This window comes from Hyperolius riggenbachi, chromosome 4, assembly GCF_040937935.1.
Source record: "Hyperolius riggenbachi isolate aHypRig1 chromosome 4, aHypRig1.pri, whole genome shotgun sequence".
In the NCBI taxonomy this organism is placed as follows: domain Eukaryota; kingdom Metazoa; phylum Chordata; class Amphibia; order Anura; family Hyperoliidae; genus Hyperolius; species Hyperolius riggenbachi.
The window spans coordinates 37532902-37553989 of NC_090649.1; the positions used below are offsets into that span (position 1 = coordinate 37532902).

The following is a 21088-nucleotide window of genomic DNA, read 5'->3' on the forward strand; positions in this document are numbered from 1 at the left end:
AAGCCTTCTGGTGTGCCGGAGGATGGAAGCGGATCAGAGGAACCTGCTGCTGTTCCGCTGACCCTGCATGGTGGCACCACCCACTGCGTTGTTGCTGCTGCTGCTGCTCTGACAGTGCCCGATGCTGCTCCCCCCTCTTCACCCCCTTCCACCAAGCTGACCCAATGCGCGGTGAAGGACAGATAGCGGCCTGTCCCAAACCGGCTGCTCCACGAGTCCATGGTGACGTGGACCCGTTGACCCACCACGTGATCCAGCCCTCTCCCGACATTTGCCATCACAAAGCGGTGAAGTGCAGGGATGGCCGTGTGTGCAAAAAAATGTCGGCTGGGGATTGGCCAATCGGGGGCTGCACACATCAGGAGCGTACGCATGTCGCTCCCCTCCTGCAGAAGGGAATAAGGCAGGAGTTGGGAGCACATGGCCTGTGCCAGCAAGCCGTTCAGCTGACGCACGCGACGGCTGCTGGGAGGCAGAACCCTGACCACCCCCTGGAAGGTGTCGCTGAGCAGGGTCTGGCGATGCCTTTTGCTGGCACGGGAATCACTGGAGGGAGCAGAGGAGGCCACTGAGGACTGGCTGCCAGAACAGGCCTCAGTGTCGGCGGCAGGAGTTGCAGAGGGAGGAGGAGCAGTGCGTTTCTGACGCACTCCTGCTGGTGCTGCAGGAGGAGGTGGAGGAGGGCGGGTGACTGCTGCCGACGGCTTCGCAGTGGTGGCGGGTCTGCCACTGCCACTGCCAGGTTCCTTCAACTTCATGAACTCCTCATGCTCATGAAAGTGTTTCCCTGCCAGATGGTTCACCAGAGAGGTGGTGCCGTACGCAGAGGGCTCCTTCCCTCTGCTGAGCTGCTGGCGGCACTGGTTGCAGGTGGCATACTTGCAATCCACATATGGCAGGGTGAAAAAATTCCAAATTGGGGAGGTGAAGTTCCCCCTTCGGCTCGAAGGTGCTGCTGCCGCTGGTGTCCCTGTGGTGGTTGGGGGGGGGGGGGTGTTTCTTGGTGCAGCTGGTGGCACTGGCAGAACTCTCCGGATCAGCACGCTGTGTGGCCTGCATACCACACCCACTTCTGATCCTGCCCATGTCTGCGATGCTGATTTCTAGAAAGGCCCGCAGCCGCATTCTCCTCCTCCTCAGAGCTGATGACATCCCCAGGATCTTCCACCCAGTCTCTGTCCTTCACCCTGTCCTTCACCCTGTCATCATCATCATCCTCCCCCTCCGCAAACATGTCCTGCTGGGATGACCCCACAAACTCCCCTTCTGCATGCATGGGCTGATGGACACTCGCCACTGTCTGACTGTCCAAAGCATCATCCCCCAAAGTGCCCATCAGCATTTCTTCCTCCTCAAATTCTGCCGCAACATCACTCAATACCCTCGCTGTGTTTGGGGTAAAGAAGGTGCTGAGTGACAGGGTGCTGGTGTTGCCCACTGGGGCTGGAGAACTGCACTCCTCCTCCTCCTCCCCAGGCAGTGCTGGGCAGCTGCTGCTGCTCTTGCGAACAGTAGTGGTGGCGGGGGTGGAGGACTCGGTTCCAGAGCTAATGGTGGCCTGCTCATCCACCATCAGTTCCACCACAGAGTTTGCGTCCTTCTCCTTAATAGGACGGCTACGACCTGGCGGTGGGAGGAACATCTACGCCACACACTGCTGCTGCTGTGTCTCTGCAGTGTGACTCCCAGCTGTTGGGCGGCCAAGGCGGTCACGGCCAGTGGCTAATGGCGGAATAGCCACTGGTGCAGACGCAGAACTGCTCATGGTGGTGGTGGTGGCGCGGCTGCCGTGACCTCCTCTCTTGCCGATGCCCTTGCTGCCCTTGCTGCCCTTGCCCAAACCGCGGCTGCCAGTGCCAGACATCGTATATTTTTAAGATTATACAAATGAAAAAAAAAAAGTTATGTATGTAAAGGCAGGTGGGACAAGTGGGGTACTTTAATGGGGTGGGACTGGTGGTGGTGGATGTGTGAGGTGACGAACAGGTGTACTCCACAGCAGAGATCGGTGTAGCGCTAACGAGAGAGTGCGCAGAGCGCAAACAAAGACCCTAGCTGACGCTGACTGACGGTGTCCCTATACATAGACTAGAGTTCAGTACAATTCAGCGAATACACAATAGAAGAACAATAGGACGGGTGTAGCACTAACGAGAGGGTGCGCACAGCACAGACGTGCACTGCGCACACTGAGACCCTAGGTAACGCGGTGACGGACGGTCCCTATACACAGACTAGAGTACACTACAGTACTAACTAAATAATTGAAGAATCTAGCTAAACAATAGAACAGGTGTGACTAGATTACAGAGAGCAGATACAGGACAGGTATAGCAGTAAAGCTGGGCCTTGCTAACTACAAAATAGTACAATAATCTATCTAACACAGAAGTAGTACAGTAGAGCAGGACAGGTGAGAGCACAGGTAACTAGAGACTAGAGCACAGAGCAGGGCAGGCTGCCTTGCTTAGGCACAGGGCCTAGCTGCTGCAGCTGCAGCAGCACCAGTGACAGTTTCCCTCCCTAGTCCCTAATCACACAAACTAAACTGCCTAAAATACAATCTATCTACAATACAAAGCAATACAGGTGAATATCAAGTGTTGGAGTGTAAAAATGCTTGGTGTTTTGAACAATAAATGCACTTGCACAGACAAAAAGCGCTGGAGCAGTTCTCTCAGTACAGTAAGTCACAAGCAAGGACGAGTGAGGCAACATGGCGCCTGCTATTTATAGAGGGGGGCTTGGCCAGGCTCCCCCTCTGTGATTGGCTGCAGTCAGAGGGCTGGGAGCCCTCTGATTCGCTTGTGAGGACTCGAGGTGACGTCACCCGCTGATGACGCTATCCGAGCTCCGTATTCGAGCTCGGATAGCTCGGATATCTCTTGATAGCTGATTGCTATCCGAATGCGCTCGGATAGCACAGCCCGGATAGCTAATACTATTCGAGTTCGGTATTCGAGCTCGAATAGTGAAAAAAGAGCTAGGATATCCGAGTATTTCGGATATCCGAGCTCGGATGTGCATCACTGCTTTGCGCGCAGTGCAACGTTTTCGGCGCAATGTAGTTTAGCGCAACTATTAGTGCATGCAAAGCTACTTTATATGCGATAATGGGCTTTTCACTGCGCCGCTAACACTCGAGCCCATTATTGGGCATAATGCCATTAATTTATTATAGACTACATGGTTGGTATGTTATACAGAATGTTAAAGCAAATATTTTGATTTTAGGTTATCTGTTTTATTGACCTGAGGAAGCTGGCTGAGTCCTGTGAAATGTGTTGTCTACAGTATAACCGTTTTCTCTTTTAATAAAGGCTCCTTTTTCCACCATGTGAGTCTTTGTTGGAGGTTAAGAGACTTCCTTTTATCATTACTATAAAATTGTAATACTAATATATTTTTGGGGCGTCTCCACCAACATGCTTTACCATCTGATCTGCATGCTTGTTCAGAGGCTATGGCTAAAGGTATTAGAGGCAGATGATCAGCAGGATAGTTGGAATTGCTTAAAGCGGTTTAAAACCCTGACATAAAATTCAATAAAAACACGTTTTCCTACTTTTTATATGCCATACGGTTATCATATTTGCATTTGTGCATAACTATTATTATTCATTTAGAAATTATAGGTTCCCAAAAGTACAGTTTTTAGCTTTGTGTGCTCACTTTGCATTTGATTAATAACTGGTTTTATTCATTATGTATTGAAGGCAGACATGCTTTCAGTGTATCTCTGTCTCCAGCAGCTTCTCCACAGTCAGAGAATGTGTCACATTCCTCACTTGATACATTTAAGTAAACATAAGATAACATAATCTACAACTTCGGATGCGTCCACATTTCACTGCACTGAACTGAAAAGCTCTGTGTGTAACCCTTGGAATGCTGGTCTAGTAAAAAAAAATGCTGGTTGCATATAATATGCTGTAAATAATGAAATGCTGGGTTATATTCTGCTTTAAAAGAAAATAAACATGTCAAACTTGTTACATACCCATAACTAACAGAATACAGATTATTAGTGATACTCACTGTAAGTTAACTGGATGCTTGTTAAAATAACCAAAATAACGACCTTAATGACCAGAAGGATCACCAGGATCAGATTAATATGATTCTTCTGGATATTCCTGGCAGCCGCAGTCTCTGTAATTGGTAAAGACAGAAGTGGTTATAAATAGCCATCCATACATCATCTCTATCCCTTCTCTATCCATATCCCTCTACATATAATATAACTAATTTCACGCTCTAGACATGGAGTATGACTGCTCTGGATGTCACTGACTCCTATATTCCCTGCCCATAGGCCACACCTCTAGAGTGTTACACCACACCCACTGTCCCTCCACCCACAGACTAACACCACACTCTATTAGTGCAGCAGAGGAGCAGTGGCTGGATAGTGTACTAGCTACTAGAGGTTCCCTGAGCAGTTTGCTTGCGGACAGTTCCAGGTGAATTCAAGCTGTTCGCGTCCGCGGTGGGTAGCGAACACATAGCATGTTCGACCCGCCCCCTATTCCTCATCATTGGGCTACACTTTGACCCCCTACATCACAGTCAGTAGACACACGGCAGCCAATCAGGCTGCACTCCCCTATGATGCCTCCCCCCCCCCCCCCATAAAAATCCAGCAGCACCGGCAATGTTTTCAGTCTCTGGCTGCTGCTTGAGAGGAAGAGGGGGGTTGCTGCAGAGACAGGGACAGTTAGCTAGGCTGTGATTTATTGCTGAAAGCACCCCCAAAAAAAGCCATTTTGAGGGCTACTATTGTTCTGCTGTTGTTGTTTTTTTTATCTCTCTGTGTGGCTGACGCACTGCATACAGCCCACAGTCCACACAGTCATTTGCTGGGACTTGTAGTTCTCCAGTATCTTGTTCTATCCTAATTAGAAGCCAGTGCACTAACATTAGCAGTGCATAGCTTCCAACTGTATTTGTGATGTAACTATAGGATATCTCTCTGTGTGGGTGACACACTGCATGCAGACCATAGTCCACGCAGTCATTTTCTGGACCTTGTAGTTCTCCAGTATCTTGTTATCTATCCTATTTACAACAAGCCAGCACACTACCATTAGCAGTGCATAGCTTCCAACTGTATTTGTGATTGAACTTACTATAGGCTATCTCTCTGTGTGGGTGACACACTGCATACAGCCCACAGTCCACTGCCATTTGATTATGCACACTGCTTTTACAGCACTTCAGCCTTTTACAACCATTGTAATATCACAACTGCATATCTCTCTGTGTGTGTTAAAGTACACAGCCCAATGATACACACACACAGCTGCTGTGTATTTAACACTGATTGTGTGATTACGCACACTGTCTACTACTATTGAATATTGTTGGTACTAGTGCATACCCAATGTGGAAAAATTGACAGGCAGAGGCAGGCCACCCCGCAGGTTTTTTTTAAAGCCGTTCTGGTGTGATTTTGTGCGGCCCTCGACCAATGCATGGTGTTCCAAGGACATTTACCCTTAACCCCCAAAATTCTGAGGAAGTAGTTGACTGGTTAACACAGCACACCTCATCTTCCACAGCTTTCACGTGGAACTGTGATGTATCTTCCTACTCCTGCTCTGATTCGGGCACCTCACAACTACTTACCACTCATCTGGCAACCACCACCACTACTACTAGCCCCACAGCAGCTCCACTTGAGATATCCGAGGAGTTATTCACACATTTCTGTGATGAATTTACTGATGCACAACAATTATTGGTAGAAGATGAAGGCGCTAAGGATGTTACAGCACCTCATATGTCTCAGTTAGGCGTCACTACACACATGTGAGGATGATAATGAACTACCTGTTGTTGGTGCAGTTTTGGAGATGTCTGATACAAGTGAGGGCTAGTTCACACTGGGTGATTTTTCAGCAATTTGTTGATCACTGGCGATCAGCAAAATGTTGCTGCTAATGCAAGTCAATGGTAGTGTTCACACTGTAGTGATTGCCAGTGATTAGCGATTTGCTGATAATGCATGCAGCATTTTTGGAGTGATTTTGGAGCGACTGCATTTCAATGTTATAGAATTACAAAATGCAATAACTCCTAAATCACTTTCCTGTACAGTGAAAAAACAGCTTTTTGCTGATCGCCAGCAATCAGCAAAATGCTACCAAAGCACCCAGTGTGAACTAGCCTGAAGCTGTGGATGGTGATGATGATGACGTTAGCATGGATGTCACGTGGGAGCCTGGAAGATGAGATTAACAGGGGGAAAGTTCAGAGGGGGAGACACAGAGGAGGAGGAGACGAGTTGTAAGCAGCAGGAGGAGCTCATCACAAAACATCTCGTGGAAGTGTCCGACGGCATGTTTCGCCACCTAGGGTTAGCCAGCCAACACGCCCTTCAACCCCTGCTGTTGTCATGACCAGAATGCTGTTATTCCAGAGCTCATGTGTGTGGCATTTTTTTTTGTCTCTGACTCAGATTACAGTGATGCCATCTGTAATCTCTGCCAATGAAAACTGAGTCATGGAAAGTGCAACACCCACCTAGGGACAGTTGCCTTATGAAGGCACTTGATCTCCCATCACAAACACCAATGAGCACAAGAGGAAAAACAGCACACAAATGCAAAGCCACCCTCTGCCTCCTCTTCCTCCTCCAGGTGCAGCATCTTTAGCCACTTTATCCTCTGCTGCCCTTGCACCTCACAGCCACCCTCCTCCACTCCGCCTCTCACCTTGAGCAGTTCCTGCTCCTCCGCCCACAGCCAGGTGTCCGTTAAGAAAATATTTGAGCGGAAGAACCCAATGTCTGCCAGTCACCCCCTTGCCCGGTGTCTTACAGCTGTCTTGGCAGAACTATAAGCCTGCCAGCTGTTACCATACAATCTGGTGGACTCTGAGGCCTTCCTAAAATTTGTGGCGATTGGGACATCGCAGTGGAAGATACCAGACCGCAATTATTTTACCCAAATTGTACCGTGATGTTGAAAGGCAAGTGGTTACATGTCTGGCACACAGCGTTGGGTCAAGGGTCCATCTGACCACGGATGCCTGGTCTGCAAAGCATGGTCAGGGCGGGTATGTTACTTATATGGCACATTGGGTATACCTGCTGACCACTGGCGAGTACGTGGCTATGCAGCGGAGTTAATGACTATGCCACGGCTTGCAGGCAGGCCTGCTGCCACCTCCTCTTCTTCTCCTCCTACTCCATCCTCTTCACTGTCATCCTCCTCTTCAGCTTAGTCCAACTCTACTGCTGCGCTCTCCTCTCCAACTGCACAGTGCACACCCCCAGCTACCCAGGGCCTATTCCGCATGCAAAGTATGATGGTGTCACACCGACTTGGACATGTCTTGCCTCAAAACCAAGAGTCACACCGGACCAGCACTTCTGGAGGCTTTGAACAAACAGGTGGATCAGTGGCTGACCCCGCACCAGCTGGAGATCGGCAATGTGGTGTGTGACAACGGAAGCAATCTCTTCCAAACTTTGAATTTGGGCAATTTATTATTATTTAGTATATATATATAGCACCGACATCTTCCGCAGCGCAGTACAGAGTATATATAGTCTTGTTATTAACTGTCCCTCGGAGGAGCGCACAATCTAGTCTGTATCATAGTCATATGTCTATGTTGTGTAGTGTATGTATTGAAGTCTAGGGCCAATTTTAGGGGGACGCCAACTAACTTATCTGTATGTTTTTGGGATGTGGGAGGGAACCGGAGTACCCGGAGGAAACCCACACAGACACGGGGAGAACATACAAACTCCATGCAGATGTTGACCTGGCTGAGATAGGAACCAGGGACCCAGTGCTGCAAGGCGAGAGCACTAACCACTATGCCACCATGAGTGGCACATGCACTAAATCTTATCATCCAACAATTTGTGTGTAAGTTCCCAATCCCAGGCTTGCATGAGGTCCTAAAGCAGTCCAGGAAGGTGTGTGGGCATTTCAGGTGTTCCTACACAGCCATGGCGCGCTTCTCCGATATTCAGTGTCAAATGAACTTGTCAGTGAGGCACTTGATTTGCGATAGCCCGACTCACTGGAATTCAATGCTACTCATGTTTGACCACGTGCTCCAACAGGAGAAAGCCGTCAACGAGTACCTGTACAGCTATGGTGCTAGGGCAGGCTCTGGGAATGGGGATTTTCTTCCCAAGGTACTGGACACTCATACGTAATGCCTGAAGGCGCCATCAGTGACCCGACCCCATACGCTTTCTTCCTGTAGCGTGCCGTGCATAGAGTGGTGGATCAAGCTGTAGAGGAGCGTGAACAGGACAAGCACCATCACCACCAGAACCAGACTTGCTGTCTATACCTACTGACTGGACAGTGTACTGGTTAAGGGCTCTGCCTTTGACATGGGAGACCAGGGTTTGAATCCTGGCTAGGGTCAGTACCTATTCAGTAAGGAATTCAAGGAAAGACTCCCTAACACTGCAGCGTGGCCTCTTGCGCGTGTCCCAGTGGCTGCAGCTCTTGAGCGATTTGAGTCCGACAGGAGAAAAGCGATATACAAATGTTTGGATTATTATTATTTACCTGCGGCAGTGCAGAGGGGAGGAGGAGTCTGGGGAAGAGGAGTCAGAGGAGGAAGGTGGCTTTGAGGAGGAGTTGGCAGAACAAGCGCAGCAGGTGTTGCAGGGGGCTTGTGCTGCTCACTATTCGGGTACCTGTTACGGACGGTTGCGGGGCCGCAGGCGCGTCCTGTAACCGCCCGTGAAGAAAAAGCGATCGCACTCGATTCCCTGCATCGATTGCGCTTCAGATCGATAGAATCTGGGTTGAGTGTGTAGGAGCAGCTAAGTCTTTTCTCAGCAGAGAGATAGCACCAGCCTAACTGCTGGATGGCTCTTTTGAGATGCTAATGAGCCTGAGCCTAATCTGCCACAGAGAGTCCCTGGCTTCAAGCTGTGCTGATGGCCCATCCATCAGGTATAGGTGACAAGCACCATGACAGAAGCAATCTAGTTGGGGGAAAAGCCAGACCCTCTGGCTCCCTCCCAGCAGGGGAGCTGACACCTAGCTGGCTGCCCCAAACTTCAAAGAGCCTTTGCCAGGGAATGACCTGCTATAAATCCCAGAGATATCTCATATTCCATAAGCTGCTATATGTATCATATTTTCTGTGTTGCCAGGCTGGCAGACCCTCCAAACTAACAGAGCATGCTTGGCCCTATCTGGCGTTTGTTCTGAGAGCATTTCAGAACATTCTGAGGTTAAGACTGCCAGTTAGGCAGTTCAACAGTGCCCTAATGATACCACAGGGGTCCCACCCCTCATGTTTGGTATCAGGCTGCTGGGTACATCGAGGCAGACCTGAAAATATTAGCAAATCTGCCCTGACCTGTACGGTTCTGTGAGATAGAGCCCATATATGGTTAAGGCATGATTTCTGGTCCCCAGGACAAGGGGAGGACTCATCTCATGTTCTAAGGGGGTGTGTGGCCCCGCCCTCACTCCCTCTTACTGAATCAGGGGCATAAGAATGGCAGAGGACCCAAACTCAGTGTCCTCCACCCTGAAAACATCTTGAACTCATCGGTGCCAGCTTGAGGATATGCTGGCATCCACCTGGTCTGAACTCTGAACTTTAATTGAAACCAAGAACTTTATGATTTTTCCCACAAAAAGGACATCTTTCCAGGAACTAAGTATTTTCTCCCTTCTTTTATTTTTCATACTGGCTATTACTGTTTTAATAATCGTTGATTTTAATAGTTGTCTGTATATATTAATTATTTATATTGCTGTGAATAAACGACTTTATCCAAGTCATTCACTGTCCGCTACCCTGCTTATCAGCACACACAGAACTGATCCCGGGTCTCTGAAGAGACGCTACTGTTTGTTTGTTTGTTGTTGGCTAGACAGAATACCGTGTGTTTAACCGTTTTATTCGCAGGACTAGTCAGTCAGTAAATCGGGTCCACTGGCCCATACCAGTGGTGGTGGCAGATACCCTGGAATCGTGTGTACGTTGTAATTACCCGTATCTCCACAGGCTCCCTTCTGGTTTGTCTGCGGCTAATTCTTAGCGGTTCCTGCGCATTGACTGCGACCAGAGTTCGCACGATCTGTGCGCTGGCACCGTTTAGAAGGCCAATTGCGGTCAGCCACCAGGGCTCCTGTGACAGTACCCATGGTATTGTTCGTGGCTGGGGGAAGAGAGAACTTCTGTGACATCAGTGAGAAAGAGGAGATGACTAGGTTGGCTTCGGAAAGAATGCAGCAGTTGCACAACAAGCTGGCAAGTATGCTTCACACTGCGTTTAACCACTTCGCATCCAGACCTTGTTTTCCCCTTATTGACCAGAGCAGTTTAGACGCTTTAGCGGTGTCCCTGTTTAATCACCAATAACTTAATCTGTACTCATGCCACATAAATGATCTATATATCTTTTTTTTCAAGACAAACTAAGCTTTCATTGGGGGGTATTTGGTCCCAAGTAAAATGTTCCTCTCTATGCATGTTAATGGGAAAAAGGGGGGAAAATAAAAAAAATTCACTATTTCTCAATTTTGACCAATTTCTGTTTAAAAATAAAAAGTGCGATTGACATAAAAACTGTGCCACCAGTTAAAGTCGCCCCAGTATAGATATCCAGATGTGTCCCCAGGATCACCCCACCCCCCCAGTATAGCCAGATGTGTCCCCAATATTAGCCCCCCCAGCATGGCCAGATGTGTCCTGTGTTTGCCACCCCCAGAATAGATTGACAGATGCACCCCCAGGAATAGTGCCCCTCTTTATAGCCAGATGTGTCCCCAGATCAGGATTACCCCCATTATGGCCAGATGTACCCCCAGGATTAGCGCTGACCCCCATTATAGCCAAACGTGCCCCCAGTATTAAGTTATCGGCCCCCCCCAGGTGCCCAGATGTGCAAAATTTGTAAACCCCCCTCCCCTTGGTTCCTCAGATGCCCCCCAGTAAACATGTAAATCCCCCTTTAGGTAATCCCCCTCCCCTCCCCCCAAGAAACTATAGTCAGGTGTCCCCCCCCATCAGGCAGCCCCCTCCGTGCACATATAGTTAATAAAAAGGCACAAGCAAGCAGCCACACTCACCTACCTCGGTCCTGCGACGATCCTGAAGCCTGATCCTCCGATCACCGCTCTGCAGCCAGCCGCATATTGCCGGTAACCCGGGTCCCGGCTTGATGACGTCATCAAGCCGGGACCCGGATTACCGGCAATATGCGGCTGACTGCAGAGCGGGGATCGGAGGATCAGCCTTCAGGACAGTCGCAGGAATGAGGTAGGTGAGTGTGGCTGCTTGCTTGTGCCTTTTTATTAACTACATGTGCGCCGAGGGGGACAGATGAAGGATCGCTGCAGTTCACTACTGCAGCGATCATTCATGGGAGGGGGGTGGACTAATTGGCCAAAAGGGAACATGTTCCCTTCCACTAATTAGTATTGCATCTGACAGTGCCGGAGGGTGCTCTCTAAAGAGCACCCGACCGTGCACAGCAGGGCTGCAGCCTGCAGCCAGGTCAGTATATCTACGTGGCTGTGGCTTGGAGGGTGCCACAGCTGACGTAGATATACTGTAGTGGAGGGGAAAGTGGTTAAGGATGATGTAGCAGCACAATGGAAAAGAGGTGCCAGTAATCCTCCTCCTCCTCCCATGTCCACGCAGGATGCTCTAGTGATCTGATAGTGATATCGGACATGCAGACTTTATTTAGTCAAATGCCTCGCCTCAGCTCTTCGGGATCCACCCTTTGACAATGCCTCGACCGGCAGGTAACGAACTATCTGGCCTTAAGTGCGTATAGAAACTCTGAGCAGCAATAAACCCCTGGACTACTGGGTGCGCAGGCTTGACCTGTTGCCAAAGCTGTCACAATTTGCCATCAAACATCCGGCTTGCCCCATCTCAAGCGTCCTTTATGAATTGTGCGCCCCCTCCTACACTGCGCCCTGAGGCTGGAGCCTCTCCAGCCTATGCCTCGGCCCGGCCCTGGTCACAATTTGCCATCAAACATCTGGCTTGCCCCATCTCAAGCGTCCTGTCAGAATGGACCTTCAGTGCAGCAGGAGGCATTGTCAGTGAGAAGAGAAGTCGCCTAAGTCAAAAAAGTGTTCAGTACCTCAACTTTATTAAAATGAATGAGGCATGGATCCTGGCGGGCTACTTCCTGCCCCAAGACTTAATCAGTCCCCACACAGCATCTCTGCCTGCAGGCCGCTTGACTGCCTTCTCCACCACCACCAACAGGGTCCAGAACTCCAGGTAGATCTTGAATTTTGAAGGCTGTTGCTAGCAGCGGCCGCTACCAAACAATAATAATTTTTATAGTGCGTGTACATGCCTAATTTTTCTGGCTGCACTGTGGCTGCAACAACAACAAACAAAAGGCATGTACATGTGTCAATTCCCCTTCATGATGAGTATCTTTTCGCGTTTAAGGGGTTTGCATATCACAATGAACCAATGACCTATATGAGTGTGTTGGGGGCACACCCAACATATTAAGGCTGTTGCTTCATTGTGAACCAACCAAATTCTATCAGCTGGACAGTCACTGTTCTGTCATTGAACTACCTCAGCCCGACCATACGGGCTGGAAAACCACCATCGCCTGCACTCTCCAACATGTACACGAGCATGGCCATCACTACACAAACATTTCCGCTGAGAGGACTGACATTTATGTCCTAAGAGTGTCAACTAATGACAACCCTTTGCAGCTGTTTGCGGTTTGTTAACCTCCTTGCCGGTTATCCCGAACACAGTTCGGGGTAACCTGCGCAGGAGGATTTCTCAGGCCCCGCTGGGCCGATTTGCATAATTTTTTTTTCCTACACGCAGCTAGCACTTTGCTAGCTGCGTGTAGTACGCGATCGCCGCCGCTCGCCGCCTATTCGCCGCTACCCGCCGCGCTGAGCCGCCCCCCCCCGCCCCAGACCCCTGCGCAGCCTGGCCAATCAGTGCCAGGCAGCGCTAAGGGGCGGATCGGGATTCCCTCTGACGTCCATGACGTCGGTGACGTCATCCCGCCCGGTCGCCATGGCGACCGGGGAAGCCCTGCAGGAAATCCCGTTCTCAACAGGATTCCCTGCATACTCTGATCGCCGAAGGCGATCGGAGTGGGTGGGGGGATGCCGCCGCTCAGCGGCTATCATGTAGCGAGCCCTGGGCTCACTACATGATTTAAAAAAAAAAAAAAAAAAAAAAGTGCAGCGCTGCCTCCTTGCCGGATTTTTTATAACGGCAAGGAGGTTAAACAGGGAGTTTTGTCAGTGTGAATCAGTACACTACTTACCTGATCGCGGCATACACACGCAAGATGTTTTAAAGCACTTTATGCCTCCAATTTAGCAATGTAATGTGATTTCTGCCCTTTAGGGATTATAACCCTACTCTGCGTCAAAAACATAATTTTCCAAGGGACTTTTGGCGCGTACGTTAAAAAGGGGCGCTGGGAAAAAAGGGCGCGGGGTTTTAAACGATAAACATGGATAACGTTTAAAAATATAATCTATATATATAATAGAGTAAGTGCCTCAACCTTCAAGCAAGAAGAAGAAGTAGCGCCCTGCCCCCAGGGCTGGTCCAAGCAAGAAGAAGGGGCTGGTCCAAGCAAGAAGAAGAAGTAGTGCCATATCAAACCAAGGGTGAAAAGGGATAATTTGCATATTTAGTAGCAGTGCATTGTGGGTAACCACAAATGTTCACTTATAGCTGAATTATTGCAGATATGCTTCTGTTTTAAGAAGGAAAATTACACCAAGCTTTGCTTTTTTTAGTAGGAGGGCTTTTTGGTCTCTTTTATCCCTCTATACATTCTTAGTAGTTTGGGTTACCCTGAGCTGCTTGGTTACTCTGTTGTACTGGTCCAAGCCCTATCTCATACAGCCATATCAATCCCTGCTATTTACTGATGAGGACCAAAAGTCTGAAATAGGCTGTCACATGTGGGTTTGATATGACTGTGTAAAATTTAAAGCTATAAGGCCATGATTCACAATGCAGTGCAAACTGTTTAGCACAGGTGTGTTAAACATTTAGCACGTGAAGGGCCATTTGCGGACTTTTGCGCGCGCAAAGTGCCGTGAGTTGCGCGATCCCGGTCTGTTGCGCGCGCAAAGTGCCGCAATAAGCGGCAAATTGCGCGCACAAAAGTCAGCGAACGGCACTTCACGTGCTTAACAGTTTGTGCCGCTTTGGCTATCATTCATGAAAGTGCTGTCGGTATGGAGAATCAGTGCGGGAAAACACAGCTGGCGGTGTTTTAGACTTCTGGGTGGGCATTCATAAAAATGTATCCATGTGCGGTAGCAGTCCGGAGATTCCCCGAACTAGGCTGGTGGTAGGCAGGCGGTAGGCTTGCGGAGACACGGAAGCTGCCGAGTTGATACATTTCTCCGTGTTCCGCTCTGCTGCAGCTGCCTGGGAGGTCTGTGTGTCTCCATTCACTTACATTGGTATCGCCACATCAGAGGGAGCGGTACTTCCCGACCTCACACCGCTTGCGTAAATCTTTATTAATTAACATTTTGTTACATTTGTACCGATAATCACCGCACAAGGCGGTGATTTATCACTCTGCTCGGTAGTGTCATTTTTTCATGCGGAAAGAGGTTTTATGAATGCTGACTTTGCAGAGTGGTCGGTAAAGTCAGCTGTTTTAAGCATTTCCGCATGCGGAAATGCATTATGAATGATAGCCTTTGTGAATCAGGCTTTGTGAATCAAGGCTTGCTTGACTTACCAAGGGTGAAAAGGAATAATTTGCATATTCAGTAGCAGTGCATTGTGGGTAACCACAAATGTTCACTTATAGCTGAATTATTGCAGATTTTCTTCTGTTTTAAGAAGCCAAATTACACCAAGCTTTGATTTTTTTTTAGTAGGAGGTCTTTTTGGTCCCTTTTATCCCCCTATACATTCCGAGTGGTTTGGGTCACCCTGAGCTGCTTGGTTACTCTGTTGTACTGGTCCAAGCCCTATCTCGTACAGCCATTTCAATCCTTGCCATGTACAGATGAGGACTAAAAGTCTGAAACAGGCTGTCACATGTGGGTTTGATGTGGATGTGTTAAATTTAAAGCTGTATGCTTGCAATACACCAGTGGTTCTGGATGCTTGCTTGGCTTACCAAGGGGGAAAAGGCATAATTGGCAGTAGCAGTGCATTGTGGGTAACCACACATGTTCACTTATAGCTGAATTATTGCAGATTTCCTTCTGTTTTAAAAAGACAAATTTCACCAATACAGTGGGCGGCATTGCAGGAAGTGACGACAGTGGAACGCACGATGGAACGCGGAAGAGGTGAGGTATCCCCGCCCGCTGCCTCTTACTAATAGTGACGGCTGCTACTGTGCTTAAGCAGGAGGGGGTGCGCACATGGGGGACCCAGGTGAGGGAGGGGGGGGGGGGTTCCTGCTGAGCTTAAGCTGGAGGGGGAGTGCACATGGGGGACCCAGGTGAGGGGGGGGGGGTTCCTGCTGAGCTTAAGCTGGAGGGGGAGTGCACATGGGGGACCCAGGTGAGGGGGGGGTTCCTGCTGAGCTTAAGCTGGAGGGGGAGCACACATGGGGGACCCAGTTGAGGGGGGGTCCGACCCCCCTCCCCGCCACTGTGCCCAATACTCTCTTCCTGCCTGCTACCCCCTTATGCGGCGTATGCTACGCCACGGGTCGGCTAGTGTACTATATTTCGTTTAAAAATAATGTTTTATAAAGTTATAAATCATTAAATAATGTGCATGAAATTGGCAATTGTGAAAACGTTAATCTTCCGTTTCAAAAGTGAAACGTATAATAACGTTTAAAAAAAATAGTAAGTAACCCTCCCTGTACCTACCCCTAACCCCTAGACCCCCGTATTGGTGCCTAAACCTAAGACCCCCCTGGTGGTGCCTAAACCTAAGACCCCCCTGGTGGTGCCTAAACCTAAGACCCCCCTGGTGGTGCCTAAACCTAAGACCCCCCTGTTGGTGCCTAAACCTAAGACCCCCCTGGTGGTGCCTAAACCTAAGACCCCCCTGTTGGTGCCTAAACCTAAGACCCCCCTGGTGGTGCCTAAACCTAAGACCCCCCTGGTGGTGCCTAAACCTAAGACCCCCCTGGTGATGCCTAAACCTAAGACCCCCTTGTGATAAGCATTAATAATGTGTGAAAAAAATATTGTGCTGTTTTTCGTTTAAAAATAATGTTTTAAAAAAGATTGTACTGTTTTTCGTTTAAAAATAATGTTTAAAAAAGTATAAATCATAAAATAATGTGTAATCATGAGAAGCAGTTATAAAACAGTAAAAGTCTCCAGGCGCCGCTTATAAAACGTTATTTTTCTCCGGCGCCCTTTTTTCCTGTCGGGCGCCCATTAAACGATAGTTATTATGGGAGTGAATGGTGGCGCCCGATTTGTCCACTTGCCTCAGGCGCCCGAATTTACTGTTACCACTTTTGGCATGTATTCCATTCCAGGTGTTAGACCCCTTGAAACAAGTTTTTCATCACTTTTGTGGCCCAAAATAGTCCCTGTGTGTTTTAAAATTTGCCTGCCCATTGAAGTCAATGGCGGTTAGCCCTGTTCTTGCAAACTCAAACTTTTGCAGATGTTCACGTTCACGGTTCGCAAACCCAAAATCTGATGTTTGGGCCATCTCTACTAGTTACAGCAGGAACCCCTCTTGCCATAGGAGAGCAGGGTGTGAATCCTGCCTGGAGTCAGCAGGGATGCTCGGATGTGCCTCATCCACCAATTCGGTAATCCGCGTGGTTGCAAAAAAAAAATCCGCATTCGGCCCCGCCGCATGCGGATTTTCGACCGCGTCCACGCAACCACGCGGATTTTCTGCCGTGAATGATTCCCGCCCGGAGGCGGATTTTCTTTAAACGTTAATAACAAAGCCCCCATACATGCTACAATCCCCCAAATTGCATGGATTATCGAGGTGATAAGGGGCAACATAACTTCAACATTTTTTTTTAATGGCTTTTAAAGACAAATCACCACTGTAAATGTGGCTATTAATTGGTAATACGTGGTTTTAAAAAGGGATATACGCGTTAAGCAATCAAAGAGGTGAAGGCGAGTTCCAATGGCACTTGGCGGCGAAGGATGAGTGGCTGACGCCAAAAAGGCCCCAGAGAGGTTTTTGTAATTTTTTTTTTTTTTGCAACAATTATCAATGACATCGCAGCAGAGTTGTCAGTGGACACGGGCAGTGTGAACGCAGAGTGCAGTGGTGGTAGCGACTGAGTCAGGAGAAGGACTATGCGGGCGGTCAGTTCAGCAGCACAGAAGGACCATGGCAACATACTGGTAGTAGTAGTAGCAGCACAGCGTCATAGTGCTGGCTAAAAAATTAAATGCACCCGGTGACCCGGGCAGTGTGAACGCAGACAGAGTACATTGGTGGAAGCGATTGAGTCAGGAGGAGGAGGACAATGCGGGCGGTCAATTCAGCAGCACAGAGCAGAAGGACCATGGCAACATACTGGTGGTAGTACTAGTAGTAGCACAGTGTCATAGTGCTGGCCAAAAAATTAAATGCACCCAGTGACCCGGGCAGTGTGAACGCAGAGTGCAGCAGCGGGAAGCGACTGAGTCAGGAGGAGGAGGACAATGCGGGCGGTCAGTTCAGCAGCAGCAGCACAGAAGGACCATGCCAACATACTGGTGGTAGTAGTAGTAGCACAGTGTCATAGTGCTGGCCAAAAACTTAAATGCACCCGGTGACCCGGGCAGTGATAACGCAGACAGAGTGCATTGGTGGTACCGTGGTAGCGACTGAGTCAGGAGGAGGAGGAGGACAAAGCGGGCGTTCAGTTCAGCAGCAGCAGCAGCAGCAGCACAGAAGGACCATGGCAACATACTGGTTGTAGTAGTAGCAGCACAGCGTCATAGTGTTGGCCAAAAAATGAAATGCACCCGGTGACCCGGGCAGTGATAACGCAGACAGAGTGCATTGGTGATACCGTGGTAGTGACTGAGTCAGGAGGAGGAGGAGGACAAAGCGGGCGTTCAGTTCAGCAGCAGCAGCACAGAAGGACCATGGCAACATACTGGTGGTAGTAGTAGCAGCACAGCGTCATAGTGCTGGCCAAAAAATTAAATGCACCTGGTGACCCGGGCAGTGATAACGCAGACAGAGTACATTGGTGGAAGCGACTGAGTCAGGAGGAGGAGGACAATGCGGGTGGTCAGTTCAGCAGCAGCAGCACAGAAGGACCATGCCAACATACTGGTGGTAGTAGTAGCAGCACAGCGTCATAGTGCTGGCCAAAAAATTAAATGCACCCGGTGACCCGGGCAGTGATAACGCAGACAGAGTACATTGGTGGAAGCGACTGAGTCAGGAGGAGGAGGACAATGCGGGCGGTCAGTTCAGCAGCAGCAGCACAGAAGGACCATGCCAACATACTGGTGGTAGTAGTAGTAGCACAGTGTCATAGTGCTGGCCAAAAAATTAAATGCACCCGGTGACCCGGGCAGTGATAACGCAGACAGAGTACATTGGTGGAAGCGACTGAGTCAGGAGGAGGAGGACAATGCGGGCGGTCAGTTCAGCAGCAGCAGCACAGAAGGACCATGCCAACATACTGGTGGTAGTAGTAGTAGCACAGTGTCATAGTGCTGGCCAAAAAATTAAATGCACCCGGTGACCCGGGCAGTGATAACGCAGACAGAGTACATTGGTGGAAGCGACTGAGTCAGGAGGAGGAGGACAATGCGGGCGGTCAGTTCAGCAGCACAGAAGGACCATGGCAACATACTGGTGGTAGTAGTAGTAGCACAGCGTCATAGTGCTGGCCAAAAAATTAAATGCACCCAGTGACCCGGGCAGTGTGAACGCAGAGTGTAGTAGCGACTGAGTCAGGAGGACAAAGCGGGCGGTCAGTTCAGCAGCTCAGAAGGAGGACCATGGCAACTTACTGGTAGTAGTGCCATAACACCAAAAAATTAACCAAGGTAGGCACTAGGCAGGTAGTAACTGTCTTTATAAAGGCAGGCATAGTTAACAACAGCACATGCAGCAGCCACTTCATGTCCCCCTGTGTCCGACAATAGGGGCCAGGAACTCACCTTCCACCCAAGCCTGGTTGATTTTCAGGAAGGTGAGTTTGTCCACAGAGGCGTGGGAGAGCCGAGAGCGCTTCTCTGTGACCACGCCACCGGCCGCACTAAAGCATCTCTCTGAGAGGACACTGGAAGGAGGGCAGGATAGGAGTTCCAGGGCGTACTGGGAAAGCTCGCTCCAGATGTCCAGTCTCTTGACCCAGTACTCCAAGGGGTCCACGGGGCTGTCGGTGTCATTGAGCCCGCTGGATGACCCCATATAGTCAGACACCATGGTGGTCAGTCGTTGCTTGTGCTGGTTGGTGGTGGATGCTGTGGTGGGCACCTCTGTTCTGGGCTGCTGCACTGCATACAGGCTCTTGCTTAGGCTCTTCAGGTCTCCGGGGCGCCACTTGCTGCTGCTGCTGCTGCTGGTGGTTGTTGTTGTGCTGCTAGTGGCAATGGCAGGCACCTCTTGCTGGCTTGGCAGAGCAGTTACAGTTGGGGTGGAAGGCTGGGGGAATGCTTCCAGTAGTCTGCGCACATGGGCCTCCTTCAACTCCCTTGTGCGTTGCTCGGTGGTGGATGGCGTCATGAAGTCTCCCAGCTTCCCCTTCAGACGGGGATCAAGCATCAAGGTAATCCAGATGTCCTCCCTTGAACGCATCTGGATCACCCGGGGGTCCCTGCGAAGGCAGCGCAACGTGCACAGCCATGGGAAACAAGTGGGCCCTGCCAGCAAGATTTTCCTCGTCCTCGCCATTGTCCCATAACGCATGCCTGTCCTCTTCCTGTGCCATGTCGTTGTCCTCCTCAAACCGCCATCCACGTACAACGCCTACTGCACTCTGCTCCTCCTCCTCCTCCTCATTCAGGTTAGGGACCTCCAACTCTTCCACTACCTGCTGTGAGCCCTCCTCTGAGCTGGACTGTGCTGCCATCTGCTCCTGTTCTTCCAACTGCCTCAGGGCTTCATCCCCACGCTCAATTAAATTGTCCATTGCCTGCTCCAGTAGACAAACCAAGGGCACCCACTGGCACACAGAGGCCCGCTCCTCACTGACCATCTTGGTTGCCTCCAGGAAGGGACTCAGCACCAGGCATACTTGCTGCATCAGTGTCCTCTGAGTGGCAGTAATCATGGGGACTTGCTGGTTGCTGGGGACACTTGGGTCTAGCATGTAGGCCCTAAGAGCCAGCCTGTGCTGACACAGCCGCTCCAACATGGCCAGAGTCGAATTCCAGCGAACTGGCATGTCGATGATCAGCCGGTGTTGTGGCCTTCCATACTGCTGCTGTAAGGTGGACAAGAGTGCAGAGGCAGTGGCTGACAGGCGTAAAAAGCGTACCACCGCCCGGGCATCCTGCAGCAGCTCGCTCATCCCCTGGTAGGTGTGCAAGAAGCGCTGCACCACAAGATTGAGCACGTGGGCCAAGCAGGGGATGTGCTGGAGGTTTCCCTGCTGCACTGCTGCCACCAGGTTGGCCCCATTATCGGCTGCCACATACCCCACTTCCAGGCCTCTGGGGGTCAGCCACCTCCGCTCCTGCTTCCTGAGGGCGGCCAGGACGTTGGTGGCCGTAAGCCTCTCCTTCCCCCAGGTCACCAAATTTAAAAGGGCTTGGCAGTGCCGAGGCTTGGCGCTGCTGCTGCCGAGGCGGGCTTGCTTTCCGGGTGCAGAGGGAGTGTAGTGACAGGACCGTTCTGCATCCCCCCTGATCCCGCGTGGTGGCACCACTAGCTGGGCTGATGCGCTCTTGTCCTCCCTCCCTTCCATCAGTGTCACCCAGTGGGCTGTAAAGGACAGGTAGCGACCTGTCCCAAATCTGCTACTCCACGAGTCCATGGTCACGTGGACCCGCTTGCCCACAGAGTAGTCCAGGGAACGGGCCACGTTTTCCACCACAAACTTGTGGAGTGCTGGGATCGCGCTCCTGCTGAAATAGTGGTGACTGGGGACTTGCCACTCGGGGATGCCAAATTGGAGCAGCGTCCGCATGGCGCTACCCTCCTAGACCAGGGAGTAGGGAAGCAGCTGTGATGCCATGGCCCGGGCCAGCAAGCCATT

The 21088-nt window shown here is 50.2% G+C and overlaps 1 protein-coding gene across 5 annotated transcripts in view; it reads right to left on the bottom strand.

Moving 5' to 3' along the window:
* Nucleotides 1–21088, bottom strand: part of LOC137571170 (fucolectin-4-like) — a 200510-nt gene that overhangs the window by 118660 nt on the left and 60762 nt on the right. For all 5 annotated transcript variants that reach the window (XM_068279974.1, XM_068279973.1, XM_068279971.1 and 2 more), the window contains one exon: nt 4039–4152. In XM_068279974.1, coding sequence (XP_068136075.1) covers nt 4039–4152 — 114 coding nt within the window. The remainder of the gene's footprint in view (nt 1–4038; nt 4153–21088) is intronic.